General features: G+C 46.0%; 1 protein-coding gene across 2 annotated transcripts in view; it reads right to left on the bottom strand.

The window, feature by feature from the left end:
• Slit1 (slit guidance ligand 1) overlaps positions 1–17555 on the bottom strand; it is a 160165-nt gene that overhangs the window by 117957 nt on the left and 24653 nt on the right. For both annotated transcript variants that reach the window (XM_008831987.2, XM_029563049.1), the window contains exon 4: positions 13104–13175. In XM_008831987.2, coding sequence (XP_008830209.1) covers positions 13104–13175 — 72 coding nt within the window. The remainder of the gene's footprint in view (positions 1–13103; positions 13176–17555) is intronic.

The following is a 17555-nucleotide window of genomic DNA, read 5'->3' as shown; positions in this document are numbered from 1 at the left end:
ACTATGTAGACCAGGCTGGCCTTGAACTCACAGAGATCCACCTGCCTCTGCCTCCCAAGTGCTGGGACCACAGGCGTGCGCCACCACGCCTGGCTACAAATTTTCTTTTAAAGAAAGCTAGGCGTGGTGGCACAAAGCAGAGGCAGACCATCTCCGTGAGTTCAAGGCCAGCCTAGTCTACATAGCAAATTCCAGAACAGCTGGGGCTACAAGGAGACTCTGTCTCCAAAAAAAATAGGAAGAAAACCTACAGTACCTATCAAACTCAGAGTTCTGCTAAGAAGCTGCGGCAGTGTCGTCTTTCCTAAAAGACCAGTCCTTTCAGGTCACTGTCCCCTCAAACAAGCTTCGGTGGCTCCAGTCTGACTGTGCCTCTTTTAGTAAGTACTAGAACCAGGCCTGATTTTGGTCTGAGAGGCCAAGCCCTCCCTGCCTACAGAGTTCACTCTTGCACATTGGATCTGCATGAGGGTCAGCTCCAGCCAGCCTACTATCAAGGTCAGTGAAGGTGGAAAGGAGCCTAAGATTTGGCAGAAACTTGGGGATGGATTCACCAGTCCTTAAGGCCCCTTCACCTCACCTGCACCCCAAGATCCCTGCAAGATCAGGGGACTCTCTGAACTCTCCTGAGACAAAGACCAAGCTCCTCTTTAATGCTAGAGCTAAGGCTAGAATAGCATAAGGTGGACAGGCAGGGGTCCTCACCATGAGACAGGACACAGGATGTAGGAGTAGTAGCCAGAAATGGCCAACATAACAAACAATGGTTCCTGATCAGAAAAATGTTTTGTTTTCTTGTTTTACCTTCCTTACCCAACTCCCAAACCCAACAGTTGAAAGAACTGTGCTGTTAATAATGCATCTGCACGTGTTACTCAGTTGTCAGGCAGGGCTTCTCACAACATCAGATATGCAGGGTCTCACCAGAGGCTGCCCAAACCAAAGACAGCTTACTGCATCACGTCACACTCTCAGAGTGTCCTGTGGAAACCTACCACCTCTCCTTTGAGCCCCTCAGGGTCCCAAGCAGGAAATATTCACTGGAGTTGCAATGTTTTGCTTAAAGGAGGGTCTGACTAGGAGATGCTGGATCCCAGCCCATCACCAGCAAAACTGGACTCTATGGGGCCAGGTGTGGTGCCTGTAATACCAGCACTCAGGAGGCAGAGGCAGGATAATCTCAAGTTCCAGGGCAATCAGCTACAAAGCCAGACCCTCTTAAAACAATTGTACACACACACACACATACACAGACACACACACACACTCACACACAATTGGGCTCATCAGACTCCACCTACATGTACAAGTCATTATCAAGGCCTCCAAGCTCATCCTCCTTCCATATCAAGGAACATCCTCCTGAACACCCAGCTCCCCATCCTTTAGCTCCTGGAGGAAAGGGCCATGTCAAGGGCTCTCTGTAACTGCCCTCATAGGGGGGGTGCCTGAACCACTCTCTAGACACCACTTCACTTGCCACCATTAGATGGCTTTAGCACTGAGCCCTGAGCAACCGGCATCATGTCTACAGGCCACAAGTCAAGGTTGAACCCAGGCCAACTTGGCTAGAGCAGGAGTTGGCTAGAACACACTGTGTCCACTAAATAGGAGGCAGGGCCCCTCCCAGACTCACAAAGCCAGCACCCCAGAATCAGAGAGGAAGGACAGACAAGTCCAATACTCTCCTGCATCCTCTGAACATTCTGCCAGCACAAAGACGATACACCTCCCCAGCTTGCCAAACCACTTATGTCAGGAAGCAAAGCAAGCCCTATCTGAGATTGTTTGGCTGGTGAGGAAAGGAGGGTTCAGGATCTTAAAGGATGCTGTAGGGGCTCTAGCTAAGGTTCCAGCAACTGCTAAGAGGGCACTGCTAGGCAATGTCTACCTGCGGTTGGATGGATAAAGAAAATATGGTATACTAATACTCCAACTGGTAGAGTATTTAGTTAGTCAATAAAAAGGACATTTTTTTATGCTACAATATAGATAGATCTCAAAAATACAAAGGAAAATAAGCCAGTTATGGACAGGCAAATACTATTGAATCCATTTATGTGACACTCTTAGAAGAGGCAAATCCACAGAAACAGAAACAAAGCAGAGGTCAGGGCACGGAGGTAGAGTCATTGTTTTGTCAAGCTTATGCAAAAGTTCTGGGTACAGATATTGGTGACAGTTCTACACAATGTGACTGCATTTAATGCTACCAAACTTTAGCAGTCTGGATTAGTTAAAATGGTTGCTACATATACTTTACCACAATAACTGTTACCAAGGAGCAAGGGACAGCAAGGAAGCAGCAATCAATTCTGCCTTGGGAAGAAGGGCCTGAGGAGCCTGACAGGAAGGGGTGGGTTAGGACACTCAGGGAGATGTATGCAAGCTGTGGTCCACTGACTCTCCCACCCTGTCTCAGGTACAGAAAAGGAGCTTATGTGACAAGTGTCTGAGACCCAGTCTGCCCTGTCACTCTTTGATGCCGTCTCCCAACTCCCTGTATCATCACACGCTCCAATATTTAAATCCACTCTCCTGGAAACCTCAGGATTAATCTTTCTTCTTGACAACTCTCTAGCTTCCAGAATTTTCTGTAACAAAGAGCTATGTGAGCTGGTGAGCCAGCGCACTGCCTTCATTCAGGCCTCCCCCGCCCCCCCTGCTTCCATGGCCAGATCAGTCATGTGACCACTGGTGTGCCTCAGTCCCCCACCATAAGACAGGGGTGCTGTGCAGGTCTGTAACAACTAAAGGAGAAACGATGCAGAAAGTGTTTGGTCTAAAAGTGCTTAACAGATGGCTATGACAACTGCATATTGCAATGATATTCAATTTAATTTAAAGTATTTGTGTATAGGAGTTAAGAAGATGGCTCAGTAAAATGCTTGTGATACAAGCATGAGAACCTGAGTTCAGATCCCTAGAACCACATAGAAAACCGGGCACAGCAACGCACATCAGTAACCACACTGGGAGAGGGGAAGAGGGCAGAGACAGGAAGACCCCTGGAGCTCATTGGTCAACCAGCCAATCAGTGCGTTCCAGGTTCAGTGCGAGACCCCGTCTCAAAAACTAAGGTGGAGAACAAGTGAGGAAGCCACCTGACAACAACTTCTGGCTTCCATGAGCAGCACACCCATGTGCACACACACACATGCACATACATGTGCATAAGCATTGGCTGCCCACATGAACATACACATACATACACATCTGTACATTCAGTCAGGTGTAGTGCTGCACACCTGTAATTCCAGCACTCAGGAAGCCAACACAGGAGAGTAATCCATGAGTTCAAGGCCAGCTTTGTCTATATGTTAAGTTACAAGTCAGAACTGTACAGCAAGAACCTGTCTCAACACCGCCCCCCCACCAATTTTTAATATTTTATTATTTTTATTTTATGTGTATGCGTGTATTGCATGCATGTAGGTACGTGTATCCATGTCATGCAATGCCCAAGGAAGACAGAAAAGGCTGTCGAATCCCCTGGAACTGGAGTTATGGACAACTGTTAACTGCCATGTGGGTGCTGAAATTCGAACCCAGGTCTTTTGCCAGAACAGTCAGTGTTCTTAACCACTGAGCCATCTCTCCAGCCCCATCCCCACCAATTTTTTTTAATAGAAAGTAAAAATACTTGCATGGTAACTGTAACTTCATTAAATGCTTTATTTAATAGAAAAACTAAATCCCTATCTCTTAACTACTTTTCTCTATTTTCCAAATGTTCAACATCCTAGCAAAATCATTTGTATAGTTTTTTAAAGTACGAAGAATGAAAAACACCCCTCTCCCTAAAAGTTTTTCCCAACAGCCCCCTCCTGTATGCACACCTCTCTGTTTGGTCTTTTCTGATGTAAGGATTTCGTTTGCTTCATCCTGATTTGTGCAGTGCTGTAGCCATGCTGGAAGAGTACCCTGTGTTTACTGGGCATCCTTGTGAGGTGACCATAGAGCCCTTCTGGGTTGCCCTGGTTGTCCACTGTGAAGACCTGCATGGTTCTGAGTCAGCTGAGGGCTGGGATGAGTCCAGAGGCAGCAGCACATGGGCCAGAGCTGTGTGGAGGATGTCCATCCATGCTGGACACAGCAACCAGCTCTGGCATGCAGCTGTCAACATGAGGCCAGCTGCCCTTTTCTTAGTGGCTCCCGTGCCAGCCCAGTGGGACACTGGCCTTTTTTCTCTCCCTCTTGACAGCAGGCACAGATTTAATGACTGGAAAGCACTTTGAGAACCCAGAGTGCTTGGTAATTGCTAACTCATAATCCCCAAATTGTGCTCTGATCGACTGTGAAAGGCAAGGCTTCTGCTCTTGGGGTCTGGCTTACTTAGCTTGACTGTCACACTGGAGTCAGGCTAGGCAGAAGCAAACACCCAACAGGGGTCTCCACCTAAGGCTCCCCAAGCATGCTGGGGAGCAAGGCCTTCCCAAGCAGGAGCAAAAGGGACATGAAAATACTGCAGATTTCAGTGCCCTTCTGTGTCTACTGACTTAGCCTCTGTGATGATTGTGACCCTGAAATCCTGCATCTTTATAAATACATATACATACACTCTCTCTTCCCATTCTAGTTTAGGCACAAATGGTTTGGCGTTGAGTGGGTCTGGAGTGGAATGGACCTGGATTCAAATCTCAGCTTTCATGATTCTTATCTGAGACCTCAGCCAGTCACTTAACACTAAGCCCATAAGACGCTAAGATACCCCTGAAAAAAATAAGTTCATAAACAGTTTTCAAATCATACATATTTGATAGATCCAACCCCCTATGTCTTCCCACAGTTGTTTATTTTATTTTATTTATTATTAGTATGTCTGTGTATGATGTGTGAATGTGAGCTCCTGCCATGGCATGCATGTGGAGGTCAGAGCACAACTTTCGGGAGTTGGTCCACTCTGGGTTCCAGGTGGTGGGTTTCCTTCCACTCTGGGTTCCAGGTCAGGTCATCAGATTTGCACAGGCAAGCACCTTTCCCCACAGAGCCATCTCACTGTCTCTCCATAGAGGTTTACAACACAGGAGAATGTGATATAGACAGAAAAGTCCCCTCCAGATGACCCTGCTAGGACCAGCTTATGCCTAAGAAAGGCCACTTCCACCATGAATGCCCTATCACCTCACAGACTCCCTCTCTCCAGACAAAACTCAAGAAATGTCTGTTGGAGAAGAGGGAGGCTAAGGAGAGATGGACACCTAGCAAGAGTCCCTGGGGGGCAACAAAAGCAGGAAGGAAGCCTTGAGCACAGGCTGGGGGCCACTCAGGAGCCCCACCCCTTTCCTGCTGTGTCTTCTCAGCAGCAGGTTAAGTTCAGCAGCTCTGCCTCCTGGCCTAGACATGTGGCAATAGCGAGGTCATCTTCCCGCTTTGGGTAATTTTCCTCAGAGGTGAGACAGATCCAGTCTGCGTGCGCAGCTCTTCCTTTAGCTGGAATGGCCTCCCGCCTCTGGTGGGGGCTGGGCCCTGGCGGGAAGGGATGCTTTGTTCTTCTGACCAGTGCTGACAGTTTAATTAAACCCAGCTTGAGAGGGGGTCATGGGGGTCAGGCATTCTTCAACAGGGCTGCGCAGACTCACAGCCCCGGCTCCACCACCAGGGCCTTGTTAATGAGTTATTGTAGTCCTTATGACAGGGATATACACATGGGGAGGTAGATGCCCTGGGCTGCCTCAGTCAACACTGCCCCTCCCAGGCCCACAGAGATGAGGAAGTCGATCTTGTCTGAAAGCATATGGGTTTCAAGGCTAAAGGGAAGCCCAGAGGACCTAAGCATCCAGAAGGAGGTTGTAGACAAAAAGGGGATGCAGCCAGCCAGAGGAGAGCTGCACGGCACTCAAGCCTGGCGGGGACAGAGGCTGGGACAGGAAACAGAAGCACACCTGGCCCCATGTAACAAAGTAGACTGGGGTGGACTGCTTTAGAGAAGCCACGTCCCCAAACTTGAGCCCTGCAAATGTCCATGAAGAAGACATCTCCACATTGTCTGTGGATTGAGTGATGGGTGAGAAGCTGGCCCCAAACCCAGGTAACCTGCCACCAGGATGCAGCTGTCCCACAGGAGATGTGGATGCAGCAGCTAATGCCTGCTCCCTGCCGTTCCCACCTGCTATAAATCCAAGGATGAGATAGTTCTCAGAGACACCAATGATGAACTGTCGCCTCCCGGACAGGTGGGCACACTTGTCTGATCCACATGGCTATCTCCGTATAGCCAGTCGGGCAGGCCTGCAGGAGGCCCACAAAGAACTGGGGGGATGAATGGGTGGGTAGAGAGAAGATGTGGAGAGAGGTGGGGTCAAGGATGCTGAGGAGCTGGGGGACAGAAGGGTATCTAGGTAAGTAGGTCCATGTAGATGGCTAGTGTGGATAAATAGCAGGAACTGGTGAGTGATGAGTGAAGAGTGGATTGGTGGATAGAGAGAGGTAGGCAGGAGGATGCTGGTGGGAGAATGGATAGAAGAGGATGGGGATGAAGGAATGGTCACAGCATGGAGAGACGGGGAGAGGAGCGGATAAGTACGAAAGTGGGTAGATAAGCAGTTGGGTGGATGACAGGTGGATGAACATGTAGTGAAAGAGATGGAGGGATGGGAGGTAGGCAGTGGTGGAGAGTTGAAGATGAATGAGGGGCAATGGATGAACTTCAGCAACAAACAAACCAGATTCAAGTTTGGCTCAGTCCTTAGACATGTCACAAACACTGTACTTGCATAATTTCATCTATAAAAGGGAGAAATGCTGACCTCACAGAGATGTTCTGCTGTTGAAATCCAATCATGTTGGCAAGCTGTGTCTGCAGGACCAAGCACTGAACAGTCTTCCATTCTTTTTGATCATTACTATCATGGCTGTGGTTCCTGAAACCTTTCTTGTCCTCTCTGGGAGATGGAGGTAGTGAAAGGATGTAGGCTCACTTCTGCAGAGGCAGACTTACATGAGGAGGAAGTGGGAGTTCACTTCTGAAGGGAAGATGCAGAAATGGGGAGATGGCTCAGCAGGTAAACACTCGCCACCCAAGCATGAGGAGCAGAGTTCAGATCTCCAGCACCCATGTAAATGCCATGCAGGTGTGGTAGCCCACCTGTAATCCCTTAGGAGATAGAGACAGGAGCCCCTAGAGCAAGCTGGCTAACTAGACTAACCAAATTGAATTGGGGAGCTCCAGTTTCAGCAGGAGACCCTGCCTCTACATATAAGATGAAGTGACTGAAACAGACACCCAACATCAACCTCTGACCTCCACACTCACATGCACAATTTTGTACCTACATGAACACACACATACATGCATGCACACCACACACATATACACATGCAAAAACCCAAACAAACAGAATAAAATATAGGTGAGGGGGCACTAAGTAAGAACTCCAGGGCCCCTCAGTGGAGCATCCCCCATACTGTGGAGACTTTACCTATAACTGGAAGGCACTGAGAACTGTTTCCAGGGAAATACTACCTTCTTACTTTGGGCTTGCTTCCCCTCCACTGCTCAAGAAGGAGGCAAGAGAGCAAAAAGCAGATGCTCTCTGTCAAGGATTGTTCCGGGACCATCCCAGGTCAAATTTTAGCCTTTGGCCTGCAGAGCCCTTCTGCTGTCCAGCAGACCAGGCCTCCGGCACAGCCTCCTCTGGGTACTTCTGCAAGACCACCTAAGCCTCCTTTAAAAAAAAATTAATGAGGGGGCTGGAGAGATGGCTCAGTGGTTAAGAGCACTGACTGCTCTTGCAGAGGACCCAGGTTCAAATCCCAACACCCACATGGTGGTTAACAACTGTCCGTAACTCCAGTTCCAGGGATCTGATGCCCTCTTCAGACCTCTGTGGGCATTGCACAACACAGGTGCACCTACATACATGCAGGCAATACACTTATACACATAAAATATTTTTTTAAATTTTAATTAATGAGTAAAACAAAGCCTACTGAGGTCAGGTCCCTGTGAAGCAAGGGGATGGTTCTGAGATGAAAACTTAGCCAGGTTGAGTCTCCACAAGGACCAGGGAAGCCAACACTCCACTCTCAAACTGACTGGTGCTCAAGTATGGGGCCTCTCTGGGGCTGGGAGTATGCAAGTCAGGTTTGCCCTCTCCAAAGCAATCCCAGTGTGGATGTCCCCAGCATTTCCCATGTGTCACAGAGTTGTTGTGGATAGAAGAGAGGGACTCACCTCTCTTCAACCCTCACAACAGCCCTAGGAGATAGACATTATTTCAGTTCCACAAAAAAAGCAGCAGGCTCCATAGGATTAAAGGAAACCACATCACATGACAGGCACTAGTTGTTTGATTTTGGTTTTGTGGAGCCGGGTGTGGAACCCAGGGCCTTCTCACATGCTAGGCAAGTTTTCTACCACTGCACTGCCTACCCAGCCCATTAGCACCAGTTTTAACGCAGACCACAGGGCTTTTCATTCCTGATAAAAGCTGGTAGGTTTCCTACTATAATACAATACACACTCTTAGAGAACATCTGGGAAATACAAAAGGAAAAAGCCACCCGCAGCCAATCCCTGCTAGCGTTCTGCAGTCATTTTCCCATGCATTATTTAGAGTAATTTATTCACTGATCAATACAGCTTTGGCTTTTGATATCATGAACATTTGCATTATTTGATATCTCTCATGAAGGCCCATTTTGATGACTGCTTAAGTATTCTACCAAGCAGATATGTCATAATTTACTTAACCATTCCCCTGGCATTGAACATTCAAGATATTTCCACATTCTCAATATTCTAAATTGCTGTAGTGAACATACTTGCACTCGGGTTTTATTTCCTCAGGGTAGACCCCCACTAGTGAGGCTTCCAGATCCTGGATTAAGCCAATTTTCAGGCTCCTTATTAGACCCTGAGTCCAATCCTAACTTCTGTCTGTGGTCCAAGGTAAAGCACGTCTCTGAACCATCAATTCAGAAGGAACAGACAAACTAGCCCAACACACGAGGATGCTAGTGAAAAGCAAGCAGTAAAAGGATTTTTTTTAAAGACAAGTTCTCATTATATAGTCCTAGCTGGCCTGGAATTTGCTATGTAGACCAGCTTTGCCTCAAACTCACAGAGATCCACCTAACTCTACTTCCCTAGTGTTGGGATTAAAGGTATGTACAACCACTCCCAGTCAAAAGAAGGATTTTAACTTTTGGAAGCTGCACAGACAAGATCTACTGAACCACAGACCATGCCACCTGCACACCCTGGCCACACCTTCCCCAGCATTTTGCTCCCTCTCAAGTCCACTGCTGATTAGCATAGCCTCTGCATGAAAGTCTTTAATTTTTCTCCAGATGGAAAGGCTTAGTAACAGATCCCACTAAAGCAAAGGGGAAGTCAACAGGTGAGAAACCAGAAATGCCAGGCACTGCCTCCAGATTTTAGGGCCTCCCAGGCTCAGCATGCCTTCTTAGGAAATATGATGTACCTCAAGCTGAGGGGACGACGCCAGAGTTACCATTGCACCAGCTGATCCCACAAGCCCGGGAGATTATCTGGCCTGAACTCGGTGGATCAGATTCTTCCAGAAATCTAGAGTTGAGACTCAAGACCCTATGAGGACCTGACCTGTGTGGTCACTGTACGTAGGAAGGGAGTCGGTATGTGGCTGACACAAATGTGCGATGGAATTACTGTTGCTGGTGAGCACAGAATGCTGATTTGCAGGGAGGAGGTCAATAAGGCCAGCATCTAAAAGAACCAGCCAAATCCTCGTATCTCAGGAGCTGTGGGAGCCAGCTGTGCCTCATTTCCTGTCCTGGGAAGCCCTTGGAGCATGCTGATCACGCCCTTACAACACAATCCACCTTTACCCCTCCCAGTCTTCAGGGTTTCTGCTACTGAAGGAAAAGTGCCTGGGAGCTCCTCACCTGAACAACTGAGGAACTTAACAGAGAAGCTGGGAACACAGATGTTCAAGTACACAGAACGGGATGGCAGTGGAGCAAAGACCATAGCAAATAATCCTAAACACTTGCTCCCCATCCTTCCCTAGAATCACCTCCATGGTGAAACTCTGTGAGGCCAGACCCAGGAAGAAAACACCAGATCAACAGAAGTTTGTTTAGCCATTGCCCTTGAAAGACTCCCTTTTCTCTTCTCTTCCCTTATTCCAGAATTTTTTTAAAAAAATTTTATACGTATGAGTGTTTTGCCTGCATATATGTAAGTGCATCCATGTCATGCAATGCCTGTGAAGATCAGAAGAGGGCCTCCCTTGAACTGGAGATATGAATGGTTGTAGGCTGCCATGTGCGTGCTGGGAACTGAACCTGGGTCCTCTGTAAGAGCAGCCAGTGCTCTTAACTGATGAGCCATCTCTCCAGCCCCCAGAAATGTTTTGATATAGTTGTAGTAAGTTGTGAAGTCACATTCAATCTATTGAATATATTCCAAGTATTAATAAAAATATTATAAATTTTTATTCACTATGCTAACATAATTAAAACATTTGGTTCTTATAGATGACATCAGTTACAATATTCATGTTTGTACTGCTAGTGAAACAGCATGTCAGTAAATCTGTGAACTATAAAAGCAGATCTTCAGTTTTTTTAAATATGAGTTATATCAAAAGTGAATGTTTTTAAATGCCACAATTCACAAGTCCTAGAAAGAACAATTAAACAATGTAAGGCAAGACTTTGATCTTTTTATACAAGCTTAATTTGAAAAAGGGAATACTTTATTAAAGATCATATATACCTTCACATTTAGGTAACTGGGTTTGCATAAATGCTGTAATAAAAGCATTGGTGCCAGCTCTCCTTTGTTTTCTTGTGAGAAAACAGTAGGTTCTTGGGGTAAACCACCATCTTCAAATCCAAGAACACTGGTGAGAGGAAAAAATTCTGGTACAGAACTCTTATGTGGCAGAATTAATTTTACTCAGATCTCTGTGAGTTCAAGGCCAGCCTGGTCTCCATAGCGAATCCAGGCTAGCTGGGGCTACAGGGAGACCCTGTCTCAAAAAGACCGGAAAAAAAAAAAAAGTGATTATACATAAAAATTAGTGTCTTAGCCGGGCGTGGTAGCATACGCCTTTAATCCCAGCACTCAGGAGGCAGAGGCAGGCAGATCTCTGTGAGTTCAAGGCCAGCCTGGTCTACATAGTGAGTTCCAGGACAGCTGGGACTACAGGGAGACCCTGTCTCAAAAAGACCAAAAAAAAAAATTAGTGTCTTGACCAGTTTGCTTAGAGTCTTGCTTTTCAGATTTCCTTTTAAAGTGTTCCTTTTTTTTTAATCCAAATGATTTATACTAACTGATCCTAATCTTCAGCCCAGAACACCAAAATAAAAAGAGAAAAAAAAATGCAAGGAGAGAACTGAAGAAAACATGCTCCATTCATCCAAATCCAGCTATGGCCCTGCGTAAGAAATGTTCTTCTAGCCAGGCGTGATGGTACACACCTTTAATCTCAGCACTCGGGAGGCAGAGGCAAGAGATCTCTGTGAGACTGAGGCCAGCCTGGTCTCCATAGTGAGTTCTAGACCAGCTGGGGCTATAGGCAATCCCTGTCTTGAAAAAAAAAAAAAAAAGAAAGAAAAAAGAAATATTCTCCTATCAAAGGCAAGGCAGGGAAGTTTTCAGGAGAAGTCCCAGTCTCAGAGCTTGGAAATAAACCCCACAAGGCCTGGAGGCCACTGCCTCCCTGGCTCTTAGCCCAGAGAGTACCAAAAGCAGGTATCTCCTTCTTCCGGCTTCTCCTTGAGTGGATTTCCATATGCCAGTCTTGTTATAAAATCTGGTTACTTAATATTTGTTAAAGCATGGAAGACCTTTGCTCCAGCATTCCTATTAAAATATGAAACATGAAGAGCACTGGGCTAGGAGTCAAAAGGGCTTCATGGAAGCTTGATTCCAAGGAAATCACTTTGCCCCTCCAACCTTGTCCCCACAGTAGTAAGGCTGAGAGACATTGCCTGCCTCATGACCACATGTGCCAGGTGACAGGAGTTCTCCTGCAAGGCTGGTCACTCACCCCATTATCAAGGATGCAACCAGGTAATCATGGTGGGCCACCCACAGGCATGAGTACACAGTCTCAGGTGGTAGCTGGCAGTGCACAGGAAGAAAAGTTGGTGCCAATTACTGGCAAAGTCACATAGAAAAACCCAGAACCATCTAACTCTTGATGTTCCACTTCCCAGACTGTCTGCCACTCCACTAAGGATCAGGTTCCCCATACACAGGCATGCAGATGTCCCTGCCAGTGTTCTCAAGGTTGTTAATAACAGCAGATGAGGGGACTCGGAAACCTCCCAACTCAAAATTCAAAACCACAACAGCCCTCCAAAAAATTAACAAGAGTGCAGGGTTGTTCTAAGTAATTACAGAGAGCAAAATTTAGAAAAACACAGGTTTTTTAGAAAGCAGATTGAGGACTCAAAGTTAAGAATTTTCTAATATGCAGAGTATGTGTCCAATAAAAGAATTGATTTCCTGGGGAAGTGGGGCAATGAACTCCCTGGTGCTAGAGGTAACCAAAGACTGAAGGGCAGTAGCCTAAGGAGCTGCAGAGGAGATTCCTTAGCAAGTTTCAAAGGCCCATTCAACCCAAGATCCCACAAAACAAAATAGATTATAGAATGACTCAGACATATTGGAAAATCACAGAGCACCAGAATTAGCTGCTATCCTTTAAACTTGGAAGAAGAACATTGACAGTGAGTAAAACTATGGCTTTACAGCACGAGTAATAAGTACACTCACAGCACAGATCACACAGCCTTAAAGGTAGAAGGAGCTGAAAACGGAAATAAGTTCAAGAAGGGTTTAATCAAATGAAAAAATATTCAGCCAAGACAGGTGCCCAAAGGCTGTGAGGATTGCCCAAGGATGCTCACTGCAAAGCTGGCAGCACAACTGGCCGGTATGCCTACTCTCATGACACCCTCCTGTCAGCAGCAGCACGTTTAGCTGGCTGAGCTGGGAGCCTTTCAATCTCTTGCCTGGAGAAGTGCCCCACACCACCACCTTCTACAGAAAAGCCTGACCTTCCATGCCCAGAACCTTTCCTGCCAAGGTTGTAGAAAGTCCAGGTCCCACTGACCACATCCAGCCCCTCCACTGAGTAGGGAGCAAACCACATGTTACTCACAGTCTGGACAGAGCCTGGTTGTTCTGGAACAGCAGTTCTGGCAGTGTGTGTAGCTGGTTACGGTTCAGCCGTCTAGAAATGAGAACAGGAGAGGTGAAAGTCACCTAGGTGCCCAGGAGAGCCAGAGGCCCTCTCAGAAAGCACCGGACTCCCAGTTATAGGCCCTGGAGTCATGTGCCAACAGGACCAGAGTACAATTCCAGGTCTCTAGGACACAGGACAAATCCCTCGCTGGCCAGAGCTAGAGTGGTCTCCCATCCTTGTTCTTCCTGTAGGCCTCGGCATCCACCTCACGCTCCACTAAGATCCGATTCTAGGACAACCCCAGCTATGAATTGGATCCCTGACCATATGAAATGTGAGACAGGCTCTAATGGGGTCAGGGTGGCCAGATCCCCCAGTTCCTAAGTGCTTTCATTCATGTTTGCCTAGGCAAGGTTAGTGAAGTTCAGGGGGTGGGGTTGCCTACTTTGGGTCTTTTTCAAAATGAAAATAACTTCATTAATTTCTTTTTTTTTTTTGTCTTTTTGAGACAGGGTCTACCTGTGACCACAGCTGGCCTGGAACTCGCTATGTAGACCAGGCTGCCTTCAATCTCACAGAGATCTGCCTGTCCCTAGCTCCCAAGCTAGAATTAAAATAATATTTTTATAATTAATAAAAATGTATACCATACACTGGGCATGGTGGTACATGCCTCTAAATACCAGCACTTGTGAGGCTGAGGTAGGAGAATCACTGTGAGTCTGAGGCCAGCCTGGGCTACATAACGGGTTCCAGGATACCCTGGGCCAGAGTAAGACTCTCTCCCCCAAAATAAGTTAGAAAATGCATGCTTTAAAAAAATATTCAAATTATCAGAGAAAAGATATAACCACCAGCATTTTTCTTACTTGGCAGGCTTTCCATGGCAAATAGTAGAGATTTTTTTTTCAGTGCTAAGGATCAAATTCAGGCCTCATGTGTGCAAGGCAAATTCAGACCACTGAGCTACATACACCCCAGCCACCCTTTGATTTTTATTATTTTTTTTTATGTGTATGAGTGTATTGCTTACATGTATATAAGTACACCCATGTCATGCAATGCCCTCGGAGGTCAGAGAAGGGCGTTGGATCCCCTGGAACTGGGTTCTCTGCAAGAGCAGCCAGTGCTCTTAACCGCTGAGCAATCTCTCCAAATCCTATCTTTTGGTTTTTAATGGCCAAGTAATACACCCATAATTTTCAGTTCTCCTAAGAGACAATGGGACTTTTTTAGTGCTAAACATACAGGCAGGAACAAGAAGTCTGGAGCTAGAATTTGCCTGATGAGAAGAGTGAGCACAGAAAAGACCCAGACCTGTCCTGGAAGACTCATCCTTCCAAATTTAAGCAACTAATTCCTTAACACTGGAGTCTAGGATGTAGCAAAGGATGCTATCTAAAATTTTGAAAAACTATGGTAAATGGTAATAAAATCAACTATCATTTACTCTCTACTGCACAGCAGCTCGGCCCATCCTGGGGCCTGATACCCATGATACATAGAACCTTAATCAGTGGGCAACCAATTCAGGCACCCCTGGGTAGTGGCAAGAATTGTACTACCTCCAACACTACCCTAGCCCTGAGAAATCACAAGAGCCCTGTGACTTCAAGTTAAGATATGAAACTTGCTGCATTACAATGCGGTCCACCAGCAAGGTAACAACACAGTGTGAACTGCACAGAGATCACCACCAATGCGTCCTTTACAGACTGCAATAAACCAACTGCATTACCTCCTAGAAGGACGACCTTCATCTGGAACGTCAGAATGGCCATAAGCATGACATTGGGGCTCTCCATGTTCACACTCGGGACAATCAGGTGCCTCTAGGAGGCTAGCTGGAATAAATTTACTTTAAAGGACAGGCTCCCAAGGAAACACATCCATCTTTGCCTTGAAAGAAAAAGGGACTACCAATGTAATCCTTAAAGCAACAGGAGCAGGCATCAGATCTCTCCAAGTTCCTTACCCCCAATCCAATATGTTAATCCTATATCTACACTGCCTGCCAATTGCTGGATTTGGTTCAGTTTTCTCCAAGACACTCATTTTTCTGGCCTCAACTTTTTTAAATCATTTAGGGAGAGAAGGGAAGAATTCAATGAAAACCGGTGGTTTAAAGTAGAAACTCAAAGGACACCAAAGGAAAGAGCCACCAAGGATAAGAGACACATTGGTACCTCAAAATAAAAAAATAGCAGCTAAGGGGCTGGAAAGATGGCTCAGCAGTTAAGAGCATTGACTGCTCTTGCAGAGGACTGGAGTTTGATTCCCAGCACCCACATGGCAGCTAACAACCGTCCGTAACTCCAGTTCCAGAGAATCCAACACCTTCTGACCTTCTCAGGCATTGCATAACACAAGTACACTTACACACAGGCACTCATACACATAAAAAATAAAAATAAAATAAATAAATTTTTTTAAAAAAATAGCAGCGGAGGGGCCCCCTGCCATCCTCAGCCTTTAGGAACTGCAGGCAACAAAATAGGTCTTTTCTAGTATCACCTCATAAGATAGAAGCAGAGTAAAAGGTGGACTTTCTTCACTCCAGTATGATAAAGATGCCTCCCATTCAAGTACATACACCCCTCTTCCTTGCATCAAGCTCAAGAGGCTCTAATGTCACCATCTTGCTACATAGCTTAGCTTTTAACAGGTGCCCAAAATTGGTTTGTTGAGTTGTGCCCTTGACAATTGAGGTCATTTTGATGCCAAGAGAGAAGTGACTTGGCCAAGCACTCTCCGATAAGTGGATGTGGGCTTCTGGGCCCGCCTTTCTGCAGCTCCCATCCTGCCTCACTTCCATGCAACTGGCTCTCTCAGGAACTGAGTGCATTCCACACCTTCCCAGCAGCAGGCCAGCTGGGGCCACGGCACTCTGATTCTCACAGCCACTAGGGCCTGGTACATCTACAGTCATTTCCTAACTGCTTGTGAGAACCAGCTATGTCTGTTCTCAAATGTGTTTGTGTCGTAGGCACTTACAATTATAGTTGCATAATTTAATCAGCTTCATTCACAAATAAATGGAACACCACTGGAAAGAGTCATCTGTATGAAAATTACATTGAATGCTTTGGAAAGATTCGATGAAAAAGGAAAGCTGCTAATTGAAGGGCTGCTGAATTAAGTAAAAAGATTTAATTCTCCACCCAGATTGCTTCCAAAGCCCTGAAAAAAAAAAACTCACACTACCTTCAAGAAGCCAAAACAAAACAATCAAACAAGGTTTATGTGTGTATGGTTTCAGTAAACAAAGACATATAGAACCCAAGTCACTATCTCACACAAAAAAGAATAGAGAAATTCTTGCAAGATAGGGCTGAGAAAGGAGCTAATAAATGGGTATTTCTGTGTTTAGATTGAAAGCCTGATGTTCACAGTCTGTGTGCTTTATTCTGACTCTCCACCCCACCAGCTTTCACAAGTAACAGACCCCCAGCCTCCTGCAAATCAGTGTATCACAGCAGACAGCCGCTGTACTGGCCGCTCACTGAAGGCACAGTGCATGCCTGACAGCCCCAGAGACAGAATAATGGCTTCTGTAAAGTTACTGGTGACCCACCAAGGCAAAAAAGAAACTAGAGAAAGACAAGGTCTGCAGTGACAAGTCATGACTCAAAAAGGAAGCTCCTGCCAAGCCTGGGGTGCAACAGCAGGCACAGTGGGCCATGCCTGGTCATGTCTAGACCCCTGGCCCTTGCCCACCTTCTCTACTCCTCCAGTACCTGGGAGCACCAGACATAGGGTAGAATAGCTTAGATCCAAGTTAGCCACTCAGAGCCAGGCATTTTGATCTTGATCTAAGTTATAAAAAAATTTATGTGTGAGCCCTTTGTCTTTTAAAGAAAGCAAGCATGGGGGTGAACATCTAGCCTAGCACTGAGTTGCTAGATAAAAAACACAGGAGTAGGGACTGGAGAGATGGCTCAAGGGTTAAGAGCACTAGCTGCTCTTGCAGAGAATCCAGGTTCAGTTTCCAGTACCCACATGGTGGCTAACAACCCTCCGTAACTCCAGTTCCAGAGACTCCAACAGCCTTTTCTCCATGGGCACTACACAATACAGGTGCACTTACATACATGCAGGCAATACACTCATACACATAAAATGAAAATAATAAATAACTTTTTAAAATGGAAGAAAGAAAATAAAGAAAAGAAAGCACAAAGAATAAAATTGAAGTTAGCTGTTACCGTACCTTTGCTATAATTAAGAACTAATGGTCCCCATTGTTTTCCTCCTCTAGTCTATTCACTACACATTGATTTTATTTATACAGCTCTCACTTCCTGCCTTTTCCACCTACTATTATATTGTGAACACATCCCCATAGTCTTATCTGTATTTCAGAAATGTGATTTTTATATTTTGTGTCCACCAGAACAGCTACTTCCATTTTTTAAAATTTTATTTATT

Source organism: Nannospalax galili, unplaced genomic scaffold (assembly GCF_000622305.1).
Source record: "Nannospalax galili isolate Female #2095 unplaced genomic scaffold, S.galili_v1.0 scaffold875, whole genome shotgun sequence".
In the NCBI taxonomy this organism is placed as follows: Eukaryota; Metazoa; Chordata; class Mammalia; order Rodentia; family Spalacidae; genus Nannospalax; species Nannospalax galili.
This window is presented reverse-complemented; position numbering and strand designations above follow the sequence as displayed.